At 42.4% G+C, this 17,066-nt stretch overlaps 2 protein-coding genes across 8 annotated transcripts in view; one reads left to right on the top strand and one right to left on the bottom strand.

Annotated features, from left to right (window-relative positions):
• ltbp3 (latent transforming growth factor beta binding protein 3) overlaps window positions 1-1,745 on the top strand; it is a 39,889-nt gene extending 38,144 nt beyond the window's left edge. For all 7 annotated transcript variants that reach the window (XM_029701211.1, XM_029701207.1, XM_029701210.1 and 4 more), the window contains one exon: window positions 667-1,745. In XM_029701211.1, the coding sequence (XP_029557071.1) occupies window positions 667-842 (176 nt within the window). In that variant the 3' untranslated portion in view covers window positions 843-1,745. The remainder of the gene's footprint in view (window positions 1-666) is intronic.
• A 4,971-nt stretch (window positions 1,746-6,716) lies between these two features.
• On the bottom strand, window positions 6,717-14,891 carry LOC115153765 (uncharacterized protein PB18E9.04c-like). The gene is made up of 4 exons (XM_029699344.1): window positions 14,783-14,891; window positions 12,313-14,629; window positions 9,723-11,409; window positions 6,717-6,736 (listed from the first exon to the last, which is right to left on the bottom strand). Exons 1-4 carry the CDS (start codon window positions 14,809-14,811, stop codon window positions 6,717-6,719), a joined length of 4,053 nt encoding a protein of 1,350 aa, XP_029555204.1. The 5' UTR covers window positions 14,812-14,891.
• Between the last annotated feature and the right edge of the window lie 2,175 nt (window positions 14,892-17,066).

The raw sequence follows: 17,066 nt of genomic DNA, 5'->3' as shown, positions 1-17,066 counted from the left end.
GAGCATTTTTTCTCTCTTAAAGGGGCAGTGTTGTATTTTGAGACTGGCTTGAATAAGTTAAGTAGCCAATAGGCAGAGGGTAGGATCATTTGTCTGATTCTGTAATGGTATGGGAATAATAATAAACGTTATTTTGTGAAGTGGTTTCTTGCATTAAACAACACATTTTCAGTCACCTCCTTATCTGAAGGCCTAGTGTAAAACCGGTTAATGTCAAGCCCTGCATATTTTTTTTCAAAAGTCTCATAGAATGTAGGCCTTCATCGAACAGCACAAATTGGCTGCTACTATAGGCTGAAAGCTAGAACAGCTATTTAAAACAGCTAGTTAAAATGTTATGGGATGCATTTTCTCCGTTGTTTTTTATGGTAGGCCTCTCTGAATGGCCTGCATTATGATGAAGTAGTCACAGTAGCCTACTTGGCCGCTGTTAAAACTGTAACTTAAAGCAGGTACAGCCTCAGTGTTCACAGTAAACGCGCGTCAAACGTTGCACAGAATTTTCACAAGTTCAAGTTTGCGCTCAGCAGACCTAACATTTGCCTTGTTCCGAATTTTTTGGGAGGGAACATTGTTTATATGTTAATAGATGTGCAGGCAGATGGCAAGCTCTCTGTTTTGTTTCAAACCACCTTCCTCTTTCTCTCTCCCTCTCTCTCTTTTCAGATATTGATGAGTGTGCTGAACCAGGGGTCCGAGTTAATCCATGCAAGAATGCCCGGTGCGTCAACACCATTGGCTCATTCAAGTGCTACTGCAAAAATGGCTTTGTCCCTGCACGAAGGCCCAATATATGTGTACCAGGCACGAAGGCCCAACATACCCGTACCAGGGCTCTATAACAACTTTATCTCTGTCAAACATACACAAATACACACATGCAACCCCTCTGTCTTATACGTTCAATATTCAGTATGTTGTGGTGCCTTGAAAGGGCTTTGAAATGTTTGAAATGTAGAAAATGTGTTATTGTCGTTGGCTCCTCCTTCACTGAACTTAGATGCAGCATAGGCTTCCAGTTTGGTTCTTAGCAATTATTTTCCTTGTACCTAATTAAGATAATGCTTTGGGGGGAAAAAAATAGAAAAAGGTAACATATTGGTTTATTTTGTATGTATTTTTGTAATTATTATTTTTTTAACTGTTTGTGTCCTTTGACTGTTAAACTTGTGTTTTTGTTTATTTGTTGAGTTGTTTCCTCGTTGCATTGATCTCATACATCCATGAATCTTAAGCCCTCCTGCAGGCAGTTTGATGAGGAACTTCCTGTCAATCCCACTCCCTTCCTGTGTGTCTGAACTCCTGTATGAGTAGAAGACCCTTATTGTACAGTTTGGGATATTAGACTCTTCATTGTCCAGTTTTGTAAAGTATGTGAAGTGGAGATTACTTTGTTGCCTGTTGGATCGGTGCCTGTCAAGCTCCTGTAATCATTTGTTTTACGGGATGTTTTGGAAAGAAATTGTACTTCATTGGAAACCATTTAATTGCCTTGTAGATTGTTGGCATGTGGATATTGAGTGCAAATGAAGCTAGACTATAGGTAAAAGGTAATATTCAGACCTAACTCGTGTATCCAGAGTAAATCCTCCGAAGTACGATGGAAAATCAACCCCAAAGCAAATGGAATGGCATGCTTAGTGACTTCTCTTAACAAAATGACAGAGTTTGTTTGCCAATGCATTGTAAGGAACCAAAGTGGCTTTTGAGAGAAAGAAATTAAACTGCAGAAGTCAACCACCAAATGTGTGTTTGTGACTGTATTCTTTATAAAGTGGATTCGTTCTTTCTTTGGGATTAGACATTTTTTTCCATCCATATCCTGTTCTGTCCATGAGAAGAAAATCAACACAGGCTCATGCACTATAGAACAGATTGCTTCATAAATGAATCACGTTACATGTACTCAGGGAGTTGACGAGCCTCTGCCAAACAAATGAATTATAATCAATATACAGTTTGTTTTAATATTCATTGTCATTGATTGGTGTGAAATTCTCATCTATTAAGACTGGCTATGAAACTGATACAGAGTATGACATTAAAGAAGGAATACAAAGATGTATTCAACGGGTGGAGAAACGGGGTTTCTTCTGCCTGCCATGGTCAATGGAGAAGAAATAAGACTTCAAAGTACTTCAGAGAGAATGGCTGAGAGAACTCTATTGTGATCTACATACTGTAGAGCCTTAGTACACCAAACATCAACATGTAGAGTCCATGCCCCGACTCTACATGTTGACTCCAATGCTTCCCACAGTTGTGTCAAGTTGGTTGGATGTCCTGTGGGTGGTGGACCATTCTTGATACACGGGAAACTGAGTGTGAAAAACCCAGCAGCGGTGCAGTTCTTAACACAAACCGGTGAAGCCTGGCACCTAGTACCATACCCTGTTGAAAGGCACTTAAATTTGTTGTCTTGTCCATTCACACTCTGAATGGCACAAATACACAATCCATGTCTGAAAGCGTAAAATTCCTTCTTTAACCGGTCTCCTCCCCTTCATCTACACTGACTGAAGTGGATTTAATAAGTGACATCATTAAGGGATCATAACTTTCACCTGGATTCACCTGGTCAGTCTATGTCATGGAAAGAGCAGGTGTTCCTAATGTTCAGGGTCCCTGCCTATAGTTTGTACATATTTCTTCTGTATGCCCATTATCAACATCATCCATATACATCAGAATGTTAATGTACTTATGATGGGCCTCCCGAGTGGTGCAGTGGTCTAAGGCATTGCATCGCAGTGCTTGAGGCGTCACTACAGAAACGGGTTCGATCCCTGGCTGTGTCACCGCCAGCCGCGACCAGGAGATCCATGGGGCGGCGTACAATTGGCCCAGCGTCGTCTGGGTTACTGGAGGGTTTTGCCGGTCGGGATGTCATTGTCCCGTCGCGCTCTAGCAACTCCTTGTGATGGGCCGGGCGCATGCATGCTGACTTTGGTCACCAGTTGTACTGTGTTTCCTCCAACACATTGGTGCGGCTGGCTTCAGGGTTAAGCGAGCAGTGTGTCAAGAAGCAGTGCGGCTTGGCAGGGTTGTGTTTCGGAGGACACATGGCTTTCGACCTTCGCCTCTCCCGAGTCCGTACGGTAGTTGCAGCGATGGGACAAGACTAACTACCAATTGTGTATCACAAAATTGTGGAGAAAAAGGGGTAAAAAAATGATTTAACAAATTAACTTATGATGTAGTATCTCATTATACTAGAGAAATTTCTCCCAAGCTTTCATCATTTAGAATATCAAATCAAATCAAATTGTATTTGTCACATGTGCTGAATACAACAAGTGTACTGTAGATCTTACAGTGAAATGCTTAGTTACAAGCCTTAACCAACAATGCAGTTTTAAGAAGAGAAAATATATATATACAACAAATAATTAAGGACCAACAATAAAATAACAGTAGCAAGGCTATATACAGGGGGTTCCGGTACAGAGTCAATGTGCGGGGCACCGGTTAGTCGAGGTAATTGAGGTAATATGTACATGTAGGTAGAGGTAAAGTGACTATGCATGGATAATAAACAGAGCAGCAGCTGCGTACAAATGGGTGGTGGGGTGGGGACAATACAAATAGTTTGGGTAGCCATTTCATTAACTGTTTAGCAGTCTAATGGTTTGGGGGTAGAAGCTGTTAAGAAGCCTTTTTGACCTAGATTTGGCACTCCGGTACTGCTTGCCGTGTGGTAGCAGAGAGAACAGTCTATGACTGGGGTGGCTGGGGTCTTTGACAATTTTTAGGGCCTTCCTCTGACACCGCCTGGTATAGAGGTCCTGGGTGGCAGGAAGCTTGGCCCCAGTGATGTACTGGGCCATACGCACTACCCTCTGTAGTGCCTTGCGGTCGGAGGTGGAGCAGTTGCCATACCAGGTGGTGATGCAACCAATCAGGATGCTCTCGATGGTGCAGCTGTATAACTTTTTGAGGATCTGAGGACACATGCTGTCATGAATCCCGCTTCCTGAGTTTGTTTTCTGCCTGAACTGACTGTTTTCTGTTTTGGAGTCTGTTTCCTGAGGTTCCTGAACGCACCCTGTCTGGTTGCCGGGCAACGAAGCTAGGCAGGAGATCTCTCGATTACCCGCACCTGCATCTCATCAGCTATCTGCACACCTGGTCCTGATCATCACCTCTCCACTTCATAAGCTCTGACCTGACATCCATTCCCTGCCGGATCGTTAGCAATGAACAGTATGTTGTGTCAGCGTATCAGCCTCAAGTCAATAGAGTTAGTTTTGTTGTTCTGTACTTTTTACCGGTTACTCACCTCCGTTTACTCTGTCTACAGTCATTCTCCCGGAACATTCACCCCCCCCTGCCTGGTCGTCGGTGGCTTCTGTGACATCATTGGATCTGCCTATTCACTCTCATCAACTCACCTCCGCTGCCGCTCCGTCTCCTGGATTATTCTGCTTTCACCTTGACTCTGTAAATAAACACTCAACTTCATTTTACTCACCTTGTCCTGGTCGGCTTCTGGGTTCTGCTTTAGAGAATCGTGACACATGCCAAATCTTTTCAGTCTCTTCACGACTGTCTTGGTGGGTTTGGAGCATGATAGTTTGTTGGTGATGTGGACACAAAGGAACTTGAAGCTCTCAACCTGCTCCACCACAGCCCCGTCGATGAGAATGGGGTTGTGCTTGGTCCTCCTTTTTCTGTAGTCCACAATTGTCTTCATCACGTTGAGGGAGAGGTTGTTATCCTGGCACCACACTGCCAGGTCTCTGACCTCCTCCTTATAGGCTGTCACATCGTTGTCAGTGATCAGGCCTACCACTGTTGTCATCAGCAAACTTAATGATGGTGTTGGAGTCGTGCTTGGCCATGCAGTCATGGGTGAACAGGGGGTACATGAGGGGACTGTGCACGCACCCCTGAGGGGCCCCTGTGTTGAAAATCAGCGTGGCAGATGTGTTGCTACCTACCCTTACCACCTGGGGGCGACCCGTCAGGAAGTCCAGGATCCAGTTGCAGAGGAAGGTGTTTAGTCCCAGGGTCCTTAGCTTAGTGATGAGCTTTGAGGGCACTATGGTGCTGATCGCTGAGCTGTAGTCAATGAATAGCATTCTCACATAAGTGTTCCTTTTGTCAAGGTGGGAAAGGGCAGTGTGGAGTGCAATCTGTGTATCTGTTGGGGTGGTATGCAAATTGGAGTGGGTCTAGGGTTTCTGGGAAAATGGTGTTGATGTGAGCCATGACCAGCCTTGCAAAGCACTTCATGGCTACAGATTTGAGTGCTACGGGTCGGTAGACATTTAGGTAGGTTACCTTGGTGTTCTTGGGCACAGGGACTATGGTGGTCTGCTTGAAACATGTTGGTATTACAGACTCAGTCAGGGACATGTTGAAAATGTCAGTGAAGACACCTGCCAGTTGGTCAGCACATGCTTGGAGTACACGTCCTGGTAATCCATCTGGCCTTGCGGCCTTGTGAATGTTGACCTGTCTTACTCACATCGGCTACGGAGAGCGTGATCACACAGTCGTCTGGCACAGCTGATTCTCTCATGCATGCTTGAATGTTGATGCCTCGAAGCGAGCATAGAAGTAATTTAGCTCGTCTGGTAGGCTCGTGTCACTGGGCACCTCGTGGCTGTGCTTCCCTTTGTAGTCTGTAATAGTTGGCAAGCCCTGCCACATCCGACGAGCATCAGAGCCGGTGTAGTACGATTCAATCTTAGTCCTGTATTGATGCTTTGCCTGTTAGATGGTTCGTCGGAGGGCATAGCGGGATTTCTTATAAGCGTTCGGGTTAGAGTCCCGCTTCTTGAAAGCGTCAGCTCTACCCTTTAGCTCAGTGCGGAGGTTGCCTGTAATCCATGGCTTCTGGTTGGGGTATGTATGTACGGTCACTGTGGGGAAGACGTCATCGATGCACTTATTGATGAAGCCAGTGTGTAACGATAGTTGTCATGGAGAGAAGATCAAGGCGCAGCAGGTATGTGAATACTCATATTTAATTTTAAAAAAAGAGTAAAGCATCCACTTGACAAAACGATAAAGGTAGCAACAGTTCTGCAGGCTATTAAATGCTGTGCAAAAACAACCACCCACAACCCCAAAGAAAAACACACACACCTATATAGGACTTCCAATCAAAGGCAACTCAACACACCTGCCTTCAATTGGAAGTCCCAATCAACAACCCAAACATTCACATACACAAAACTGCCACGTCCTGACCCCAAAACTAATACAATAGCTCCATCTGCTGGTCAGGACGTGACACAGTGACTGATGTTGTGTACTCTACAATGTCATCGGAAGAAACCCGGAACATATTCCAGTCTGTACTAGCAAAACAGTCCTGTAGCTTAGCATCTGCGTCATCTGACCACTTCCGTATTGAGCGAGTCACTGGTACTACCTGCTTGTAAGCAGGAATGAGGAGGATAGAGTTATGGTTAGATTTGCCAAATGGAGGGTGATGGAGAGTTTTGTACGCATCTCTGTGTGTGGAGTAAAGGTGGTCTAGAGTTTTTTTTCCTCTGGTTGCACATTTAACATGCTGGTAGAAATTAGATAAAATGGATATAAGTTTCCCTGCATTAAAGTCCCCGGCCACTAGGAACGATGTTGAGTGCCGTCTTAGTGCCAGCATCGGTTTCTGGTGGTATGTACAAAATAAGTAAAAAGAAGTTGCAGAAAAAATGAACAAATAGCACAGTTCGTTAGGAGCACGTAAAACGGCAGCCATCCCCTCAAGCGCCATTCCTTCCATCTGATATAGAGAATGATATAGAGTAGAATTCAGCACACTTTGTCTTCAGATTCAAATGTATTTTACTCCAAATAAACTTAAAGGTAACACTAGATTTGGATAGTCCATCTGCAGACGCTTTACATACTTACTGACTGGCCGACCCCAAGTGGTGAAGGTAGGCAACAATACCTAAGCCACGCTGATCCTCAACACGGGGCCCCATCGGCAACATCCGCACTGAGCTAAAGGGTAGAGCTGACGCTTTCAAGGAGTGGGACTCTAACCCAGAAGCTTATAAGAAATCCCGCTATGCCCTTCGACGAACCATCAAACAGGCAAAGTGTCAATACAGGACTAAGATTGAATCGTACTACACCGGCTCTGACGCTCGTCGGATGTGGTAGGGCTTGCAAACTATTACGGACTACAAAGGGAAGCACAGCCACGAGGTGCCCAGTGACACGAGCCTACCAGACAAGCTAAATAACTTCTATGCTCGCTTCGAGGCATCATCATTGAAGCATGACTGTTTGGCCGTGCACTTCTCCAACTCATCATCAAGTTTGCTGATTACCAAAAAGTGGTAGACATGATTACCAACAACGATGAAACAGCCTACAGGGAGATGAGACTCCTGGTGGAGTAGTACCAGGAAAATAACCTGAATCACCGCCTGGTACGGCAATTGCACCGTCCGCAATTGCAGGGCTCTCCAGAGGGTGGTGCGGTCAGCCAAAAGCATCACTGGGGGCACACTGTCTGCCCTCCAGCGCATCTACAGCACCCGGTGTTACAGGAAGGCCAAGAAGATCATCAAGGACCTCAGCTACCCGACCCCACCTTCAAGGTGTTGAAAGCATTCCACAGGGATGCTGGCCCATTTTGACTCCAATGTTTCCCACAGTTGTGTCAAGTTGGCTGGATGTCCTTTGGGTGGTGGAGCATTCTTGATACACATGGGAAACTGTTGAGCGTGAAAAACCCAACAGCGTTGCAGTTCTTGACACACTCAAATCGGTGCCTGGCACCTACTACCATACCCCGTTCAAAGGCACTTAAATGTTTTGTCTTGCCCATTCACCCTCTGAATGGCACATTCAGAGGGTGAATTGTGCTTTTCATTGCTAGTTTTACTGCACTGTTGGAGCTGGAAACACAAGCATTTCACTGCACCTGCGATAACTTCTGCAAATCTGTGTACGCACCAATAAGATTTGATTTGAAACTATCAGAAACATTTCAACTAACTATCTACTAACCCTAGCCCTAACCTTAGCCTTTATCATAACCCCGAACTTAACACTAACCCTAACCTTAACCCTTACACTCTAAACCTAACCATAACCTTAGCAAGCAGTTGCTTATCACCAGATAGCTGGTTGATAGTATGACCATCTGTAAAGAATTTACAGATGTACTATCCGGACTATCCAAATAAAGTTTGACCAAATTAAACTATGTCAGTCTATTTTACAATCATTTCATGATACAATAATAAAAGCAAGGTTCTCTTTGTTATTCGTAGTGGCACCATGCCCAAAATGTACACTCTAAGAAAATAAATTGCTATTTTATTTTACTTTTATTTAAACAGGGAGTCACAACTGAGGCCAGGGTTTCTTTCGCAGGGAGCGCTGCATATACAATTCAAAGTACAAAAACAAACAAAAATACAGCACAACAAACATTCAAGAAAAACAGTCACATTCCTCAGCAAATAGTTCTCCAATCAATATTTTTAATTCCCCAAGCGACATCATCTGCACGTCTATCACTCCAGTGTCAATTGCTAAATTGTAATTACTTCGCCACTATGGCCCATTTATTGCCTTACCTCCTTACTTCATTTGCACACACTGTATTGTGTTATTGACTGTACGTTTGTTTATCCCATGTGTAACTCTGTTGTTGTTTTTGTTGCACTGCTTTGCTTTATCTTGGCCAGATCACAGTTGTAAATGAGAACTTGTTCTCAACTGGCCTACCTGGTTAAAAAAAGGTGAAAAAAACAAAACAAAAAACATCAGAGCATCCAATTGCAGTGTATTTTACAGTTGGTTATAACAATGAGGTGCATTAAAACTAAAAGCGGATTTACCTAATTCAGTGGAGACCCGAGGAACCTCAAGAGTTAACCAATCCTGTGAGCGGGTTTGGTATCTCATGTTTTTATAATACTTTAACAACAAAGTTATGGTAAGTTGGAAGCTATCTAGAACCTATAAGGGTTCTTCACCTGTCCCCATAGGAAAACTCTTTGAAGAACCCTTTTTCGTGCAAAAGGTTCTACATGGAACCCAAAAGGGTTATATCTGGAACCAAAAAGGGTTTTCCTATGGGGACAACCAAAGAATCCTTTTGGAACCCTTCTTTCTAAGAGTGTATGCACAGTGTACAAAACATTAGGAACACCTTCCTAATATTGAGTTGCACTCCCTTTTGCCCTGGGAACAGCCTCAATTCATCAGGGCATGGACTACAAGGTGTCGGAAAGCATTCCACAGGGATGATGCTGGCCCATGTGGACTCCAATTCTTTCCCACAGTTGTCAAGTTGGCTGGATGTCCTTTGGGTGGTGGACCATTCTTGATTCACACGGGAAACTGCTGTGTGAAAAACCCAGCAGCGTTGCAGTTCTTGACTCAAACCGATGTGCCTGGCACCTACTACCATACCCCGATCAAAGGCACTAAATCTCTTCAGGTGACATCAACACGGGATAGATTTCTTACTCTCCCTCTCTTGAGGTTGCAATTGTCTACTAAGTAAGGTCCTTTTAGTCAAAAATACATTTTGTGTCCAAGATATTATAAATTATAGCTCTCTCTGCAAGGATTTTGATCAAAGATAAAAATTAATAAAGTTATAGCAACCAAAATCAATAATAGGATAATCAAAGTAATGGTCATAAAGATGTCATTAGTTGAGGTGGGTGGAGGTGGGATTGGCACAGGTGTGGTCGTTGAAGATTTAGGTTTGGTTGAGTCAACTTTGTCCGTCACACTGTCAGGTTTTGTAGTTTTTTTTGTTGTTGTCGTCCGAGTTATGTTGTGATTTGAAGTCGTTGTTGCAGAAAAGGTAGATGTTAAAGTAGATGTCAAATTCTGAGTTGTGATTTCTGGGAGGGTACTCGATGTTGATATACTCAGCCTCTCTGAAGAGGCTGTAAATGTTGATGTAACACGTGTTTTTGTAGCTGGAGGTTCCGGAGTGATGGAAGATGGGTTTTCTGTTTTTCCCTCAGTAGTTGAAGCAGATATTGAGGATGTGATTGTAGTTGTCAATACATTTCCAGGTGAGGTTGTTGCTGTTCGACTTTCTATTGTAGCTGATAATCCGGTGGGGGATATCTCTGTAGTTACTGGAATGGTTGATATTGATGTCTCAAATGTAGCTTTGGATGTTTCTAATGGTGATTCTGTTGGTGGGGCTGTAGATATCCTTCCTGATGTAACTGTAGACAGCGCTGCAGGTACAGTAATAGCTGAAGAGTCACTTGGTGTAGAAACTGGAGTTTCAAGTGTAGTTATTGATGTCTCAGTTGTGGTTTTAAATGTTTGAAGGGATGCTGTTGACCGTTTTTCTACTGAGATAGTGGTTGTGGTTCCATCTGTTGTAAATGTTTCAGATATGACGTTCACTGATGTTTCACGTTTTGATATTGCAGATGTTGTAGTTGTGGATGATGTTTCCGTTTCGATTGATGGGGATATCATGTATGTGGTTGTGTATGATGGTTCGGTTGATAGGGATGTTGTGGTTGTGGATGATGTTTCAGGTTTGGTTAATGGGGATGTTGTAGTTGTGGATGATGTTTCAGTTTCGGTTGATAGGGATGTTGTAGTTGTGAATGATGTTTCGGTTTCGGTCAATGGGAATGTTGTGTATGTGGCTGTGGATGATGTTTCAGGTTTGGTTGATCTGGATGTTGTAGTTGTGGATGATGTTTCAGTTTCGGTTGATAGGAATGTTGTAGTTGTGGATGATGTTTCGGTCGATGGGAATGTTGTGGCTGTGGATGATGTTTCAGGTTTGGTTGATCTGGATGTTATAATTGTGGATGATGTTTCAGCTGATGGGAATGTTGTGGATGTGGATGATGTTTCAGTTTCGGTTGATGGGGATGTCAAGTATGTGGTTGTGTATGACGTTTCAGGTTTGGTTGATGCGGTTGTTGTGGATGATGATTCAGTTTCGGTTGATGGGGTTGTTGTGGATGATGATGATATTTTGGTTGATGCGGTTGTTGTGGATGATGTTTCAATTTCGGTTGATGGGGTTGTTGTGGATGATGATTCAGTTTCGGTTGATGGGGTTGTTGTGGATGATGATTCAGTTTCGGTTGATGGGGTTGTTGTGGATGATGATGATATTTTGGTTGATGCGGTTGTTGTGGATGATGTTTCAATTTCGGTTGATGGGGATGTTGTGGATGATGATTCAGTTTCGGTTGATGGGGTTGTTGTGGATGATATTTTGGTTGATGGGGTTGTTGTGGATATGGTTGTGTATGATGTTTCAGGTTCGGTTGATGCGGTTGTTGTGGATGTGGATGATGTTTTAATTTCAGTTGATGGGTATGTTGTGGATGTGGATGATGTTTTAATTTCAGTTGATGGGTATGTTGTGGATGTGAATGATGTTTCAATTTCCGTTGATGGGGATGTTGTGGATTTGGATGATGTTTCAGTTGATGGGGTTGTTGTAGATGTGGATGATGTTTCAGTTTCGGTTGATGGGTAAGTAATGTGTGTGGTTGTGTATGCTGTTTCTGGTTCGGTTGGTGGAGATGATGTGTTTCTGGCTGTGGATGATGTTTCAGGTTTGGTTAATGGGGATGTAGTTGTGAATGATGTTGCAGTTATGGTTGTTGGGAATGTTGTAGTTGTGTATGATGTTTCAGGTTTGGTTGATGGGGATGGTGTGTATGTGGCTGTGAATGATGTTTCAGGTTTGGTTGATGGGAATGTTGTAGTTGTGGATGATGTTTCAGTTTCAGCTGATGGGAATGTTGAAGTTTTAGAGGATGTTTCTGTTTCGGTTGATGGGAATGTTGTAGTTGTGGATGATGTTTCAGCTTTGGTTGATGGGGATGTTGTGTATGTGGCTGTGTATGATGTTTCTGGTTTGGTTGATGGGAATGTTGTAGTTGTGGATGAGGTTTCTGGTTCAGTTGGTGGAGATGATGTGTTTCTGGCTATGGATGATGTTTCAGTTTCAGTTGATGGGAATGTTGTAGTTTTGGAGGATGTTTCCATTTCGGTCAATGGGAATGTTGTGTATGTGGCTGTGGATGATGATTCAGGTTTGCTTGATATGGATGTTGTATCTGTGGATGTTTCAGTTTTAGTCGATGGGAATGTTGTGTATGTGGCGGTGGATGATGTTTCATGTTTGTTTGATATGGATGCTGCAATTGTGGATGATGTTTTAGTTTCGGTTGATGGGGATGTTGTAGTTGTGGATGATGTTTCAGGTACAGTTGATGGGGATGTTGTGTATGTGGCTGTGGATGATGTTTCAGGTTTGGTTGATGTGGATGTTGCAGTTACGGTTGATGGGAATGTTGTAGGTGTGGATGATGATTCAGGTACAGTTGATGGGGATGTTGTGTATGTGGCTGTGGATGATGTTTCAGGTTTGGTTGATGTGGATGTTGCAGTTACGGTTGATGGGAATGTTGTAAGTGTGGATGATGTTTCAGGTTCAGTTGATGGGAATGTTGTGGCTGTGGATGATGTTTCAGGTTTGGTTGATATGGATGTTGTAGTTGTGGATGATGTTTCAGTTGATGGAAATGTTGTAGTTGTGGATGATGTTTCAGGTTCGTTTGATATGGATGTTGTGGTTGTGGATGATGTTTCAGTTTCGGTCGATGGGAATGTTGTAGGTGTGGATGATGTTTCAGTTTCGGTCGATAGGGATGTTGTAGTTATGGATGAGGTTTCAGGTTCGGTTGATGGGAATGTTGTGTATGTGGCTGTGGAGGATGTTTCAGGTTTGAGTGATATGGATGTTGTAGTTGTGGATGATGTTTCAATTGATGGGAATGTTGTAGTCGTGGATGATGTTTGAGGTACGGTTGATAGGGATGACGTAGGTGTGGATGATGATTCAGTTTCGGTCGATGGGAATGTTGTAGTTGTGTATGATGTTTCAGGTTCAGTTGATGGGGATGGTGTGTATGTGGCTGTGGATGATGTTTCAGGTTTGGTTGACATGGATGTTGTAGTTGTGGTTAATGTTTCAGTTTCGGTGTGTGGGAATGTTGTGTATGTGGCTGTGGATGATTTTTCAGGTTTGGTTGATATGGATGTTGTAGTTGTGGTTAATGTTTCAGTTTCGGTGTGTGGGATTGTGGTGTATGTGGCTGTGGATGATGTTTCAGGTTTGGTTGATATGGATGTTGTAGTTGTGGTTAATGTGTCAGTTTCGGTGTGTGGGATTGTTGTGTATGTGGCTGTGGATGATGTTTCAGGTTTGGTTGACATGGATGTTGTAGTTGTGGTTAATGTTTCAGTTTCGGTGTGTGGGATTGTTGTGTATGTGGCTGTGGATGCTGTTTTAGGTTCGGTTGATGGGGGGAACGTAGTTATCCTTTCTGCTGTAACTGTTAACAGTTTTGCAGACACAGTAATAGTTGAAGAGTCACTTGTTGTAGAAGTTCTAGTTGATGTATCAGTTGAAGTTGTGGTTTGATATGCTTGAAAGTAGACTGTTGACAGTTTGTCTGTCGTAAAAGGTTCTTTAGTGACTTTCACAGATGTTTCAGGTGCAGTTGATGGGAATGCTGTATAAGTGGATGATGTTTTCGGTTTAGTTGATGGGGTTGTGGATGATGTTTCAGGTGTGTTTATATCAGTTGTTTCATATGGAGTTGCAGCTGTGGCTTTAGGATTGTTTTCATCTGTATGTTCTGTCGTAGCTATAGCTTTAGTTTCCAATGGGCTATCAGGCGTAGGAACTGATACAATAGGTAGGAATGTGACTGTGGCAAAAGTTATCCTTTGTGATGTAACCGCAGACAATATCTCAGAAACGCTGCCTGGCGCCAAAGAAGCAGATGTTGACATTGGCATTATAGTTGACGTCTCTAATGCTCTTTCAGATGGTTTTCCAGGGGAGGTGGCTAACAGCTCAAACGTTTTCCCCCCTAATGTACTAGTTGTTGCTATGGTTTGTAATGTAGTTGTTTTTAACATTCCAGATGAGTTTGAAGCATATACAGATGTTGGTGCTATTTCTGATTTGATTGCAGATTTGATTGTAGGTGTTGTTATCAAAGAGGTTGTGGGTGTAGTTATGTCTTTTGAAATTGAGGATCTTACATGAGCATCAACACGGACTGGTTCAAATGCACTTGTAGACATTTCAGATGTTTTTACCTCTGAATTTTCAGATGATTCTGCAGCTGCAGTTACTCTTTCTTTATTAACTGCGGTCAATGTTTTCAAGATGCCTGTTGCTGATGTTTTGAATGAACTTACGTCTGTTCTCTCTGTTGTTTTTGTCTCATATGAAGTTTCTTCCAATTTGTTTGTAGTTTCTGTGGCCTTTACATTTGCTATTTCAAATTGGGCAGGCATTTTCGTCGCAAGGGCAATTTGAGACGTGCTTGCAGGGGGTTCTTTTGTGGAAGGTGCTTGTGTAAAAGTGGTTGCCAGGACATGTGAAGTTTCCGTCATGATTTCATCCCCAGGTGAGGGAGCTCCTAATGTTGTTGAAGGGGGGTTTGACTCTCCCTGTTGTGACTTTGTAAAGGCTGTTTCAGTGGCGTATACAGACAGGTCCATGGATGTGGTGGTAGCTAATATTTCAGAGGATACTGTTGGTTCAGGATCTCCTGGACCTGTAGTGGGTTGGGTAGTGCCACTGATGTCAACATAGGGTTCATGTGCTCTTCCATTCACCCTGAAGACAAACCATTGAGATAAATGTAATGGTGTAATTATCCTCTTTTATAAGTGTAAATGTACCTTTTAAACAAAGTAGTTACTGACATGGAGTATACAAGGCAATAAAACATAGAAACCAAAGATACTGTAAAGCATAGGATTTGCATACCTCATAGCATTGCCTGGCAATGGTGACATAGTGTTGTGAACAATTCCTGCAAGAAGACAGAGGTGTGCTGATTGTATTACTCATCATTGAGGTCACACTTTATTTGGACAGTCCGGATAGTCCATCTGTAAATGCTCTACAGATGGACATACTATCAACAAGCTATCTGTTGATAAGCAACTGTTTGCTAAGGTTAAGGTTGGGGTTCGGTTTACAATAAGGGTTAAGGTAAGGGTTAGGGTAAGGGTTAAGTTTAGGATTAGGATACAGGTTAGGGTTAGTAGATAATTAGTTGAAATGTTACTGATAGTCTGTAGAGCATTTACAGATGGACTATCCACATAAAGTGTTACCTAAGCAATTCATGTTGATCATGGCTATTTGTAAGCAAATTAATTTAGTGGGCATTATATTATTGGAAAAACAATTTGTCTTGCATACTGACAAACATCTACATCACTCATTGTATCTGAAAAGTAAATCCATTGTTGTCCATATTGTGTTCGGTTTTTATGGAAAGAGCTATACTTGCCTGTAATGATAATGAGAAGAGAGAGGGTTTTCTCTGCCATAGTGTGACCAGGACATTCCCTCATGTATGATCCTGGAGGGTACACAAGTGTGTGTTCATACAGTACATGGGACAGTACTTTCACTCTTTATACATACTGTACATACAGGTATACAAGCAAATTGCAGCAGATTTCAGTTGAATGCATTCAGTTGTACAATTGACGAGGTGTCCCACTTTCCCTTTCCCTACTTGAAATCGACCTGCCATGCTGTCTCAGTTGTACTCTGTATAGTTGTACAGAGTACCAAAGCTTTCATAAACGTATCAAATCTGAGATCAAATGCATCCAGGAGAACATCCTCACATGCCAAAAAGGAGAATTATGTTAATACTTTCAGCAGCAGCTGACTGTTAACTTTGCCAAACCAGACAGAACAACATGGTGTGAACAATTCTCAGCTAAGTAGTGAAAATTCAAAACACAAGATGTCAAGCAGTAAGTTCAACAGAGTCTGAAAGAGGTTCGTTATTAACTATACAGAGGACAACTAACACATCTTTAGCCCTCGAGTGACTTCATTTACCTGAGAGATACAGTAGTCATGTAGCTGTCCACAATGAATGGTACATCTTGCAAATTAGGAAATCATGCAAAACCAGCATCAATAAGGCGGCGCGACTTCTATCAGTAATGTTGACTCAAAAAGCTCATTCAATTATTAGGCTGCGTGTTTTATTCTTCTTTCTCCACTAACTAAATGTCTCCAATATCACTTCTGTCCATTACATATTGTGACTCACTTTTACTTTCTGTGGTTTCGCTTTACTTTACGTACCCTGGACTCTATGCTCTAGACATGTGAAAAGTCACACCATACTTTACGCATGCCAATCAATTTCTACATATATTTTAAACAAAACATTTTTTGTTGTTGACCAAATTGGTTAATAGCATCGGTGACAAATACACTTTACAACATCTTACATCAGACATTATGTTGTAATTCAACCTAGCAATACAAAAAACAACAACGCTGTAAACAAACAATTTCTCTAAGATAGGGATGCCATATTTACCTGAGATAGGATGAGTGGAAGGACACTGATACTCCTGGACCATAGGATGGTCTCACAGTGAGTGGCACACATGGTACAGTAACTAATTCTTACCCTCCTATGCCTTACCTGCTTTGCATCCCAGTCAGTCATATACTCTCCATCACACTTTCTACCCTGTCAGAGAAACACCCACATTTTTTTGTACGCATTTACTACGCACACATCTTTAACAGCAACATTTCAGGTTTTGTTTGTTTGTGGTGAGGTATGTTGAGGGATGGGATGAGAAATGTTTGCTGTTGATTATTTTATTTCAACAACAGCTGGTGTATTTTTTTCCTCTGTTCTAGATGTTATAGAAACACTTGATCAGGGCAACATATAGATTCAGTTTGTTTCCGACTAGTGTTTTCAACTGAATCACATAAGATCTCCCAATTGCAGGCATGTTTTCATGTCGCGTTTGTAACTGCTGCAGGTTTGAGATGTTCTATTGTTTATCCACTAGGGGGAACCCTTGCTTGAAAATCCCAAGCGCTTCATATAGTATTTTAACAGGGAATACTTAATGAGGTGTACATATCTGTACATTTAAAATGAACTGAGAAATGTTATTTATAGGTATGGTATGCTGTTAGCAACTGTAACCTCTTTTTGTGAGAGAAGTGGAGGTGGTAGTGGTGAGGGGGGGGCATAAAAAAGTTGGGTCAT

Source organism: Salmo trutta, chromosome 19 (genome assembly GCF_901001165.1).
Source record: "Salmo trutta chromosome 19, fSalTru1.1, whole genome shotgun sequence".
Classification (NCBI taxonomy): Eukaryota; Metazoa; Chordata; class Actinopteri; order Salmoniformes; family Salmonidae; genus Salmo; species Salmo trutta.
Note: the sequence above shows the minus strand (reverse complement) of the source record. Positions and strands in the feature narration are given on the sequence as shown.

Excerpts from the sequence above, each read along its gene's own strand:
- LOC115153765 (XM_029699344.1), bottom strand. The coding sequence starts at position 14,811 with ATGTCACCATTGCCAGGCAATGCTATGAG. Across the intron at positions 14,630-14,782 it reads TTGCCAGGCAATGCTATGAG|GGTGAATGGAAGAGCACATG; the intron begins GTATGCAAATCC and ends GTTTGTCTTCAG. Across the intron at positions 6,737-9,722 it reads AAAAACTACAAAACCTGACA|ATGGAAGGAATGGCGCTTGA; the intron begins GTGTGACGGACA and ends TCTCTATATCAG.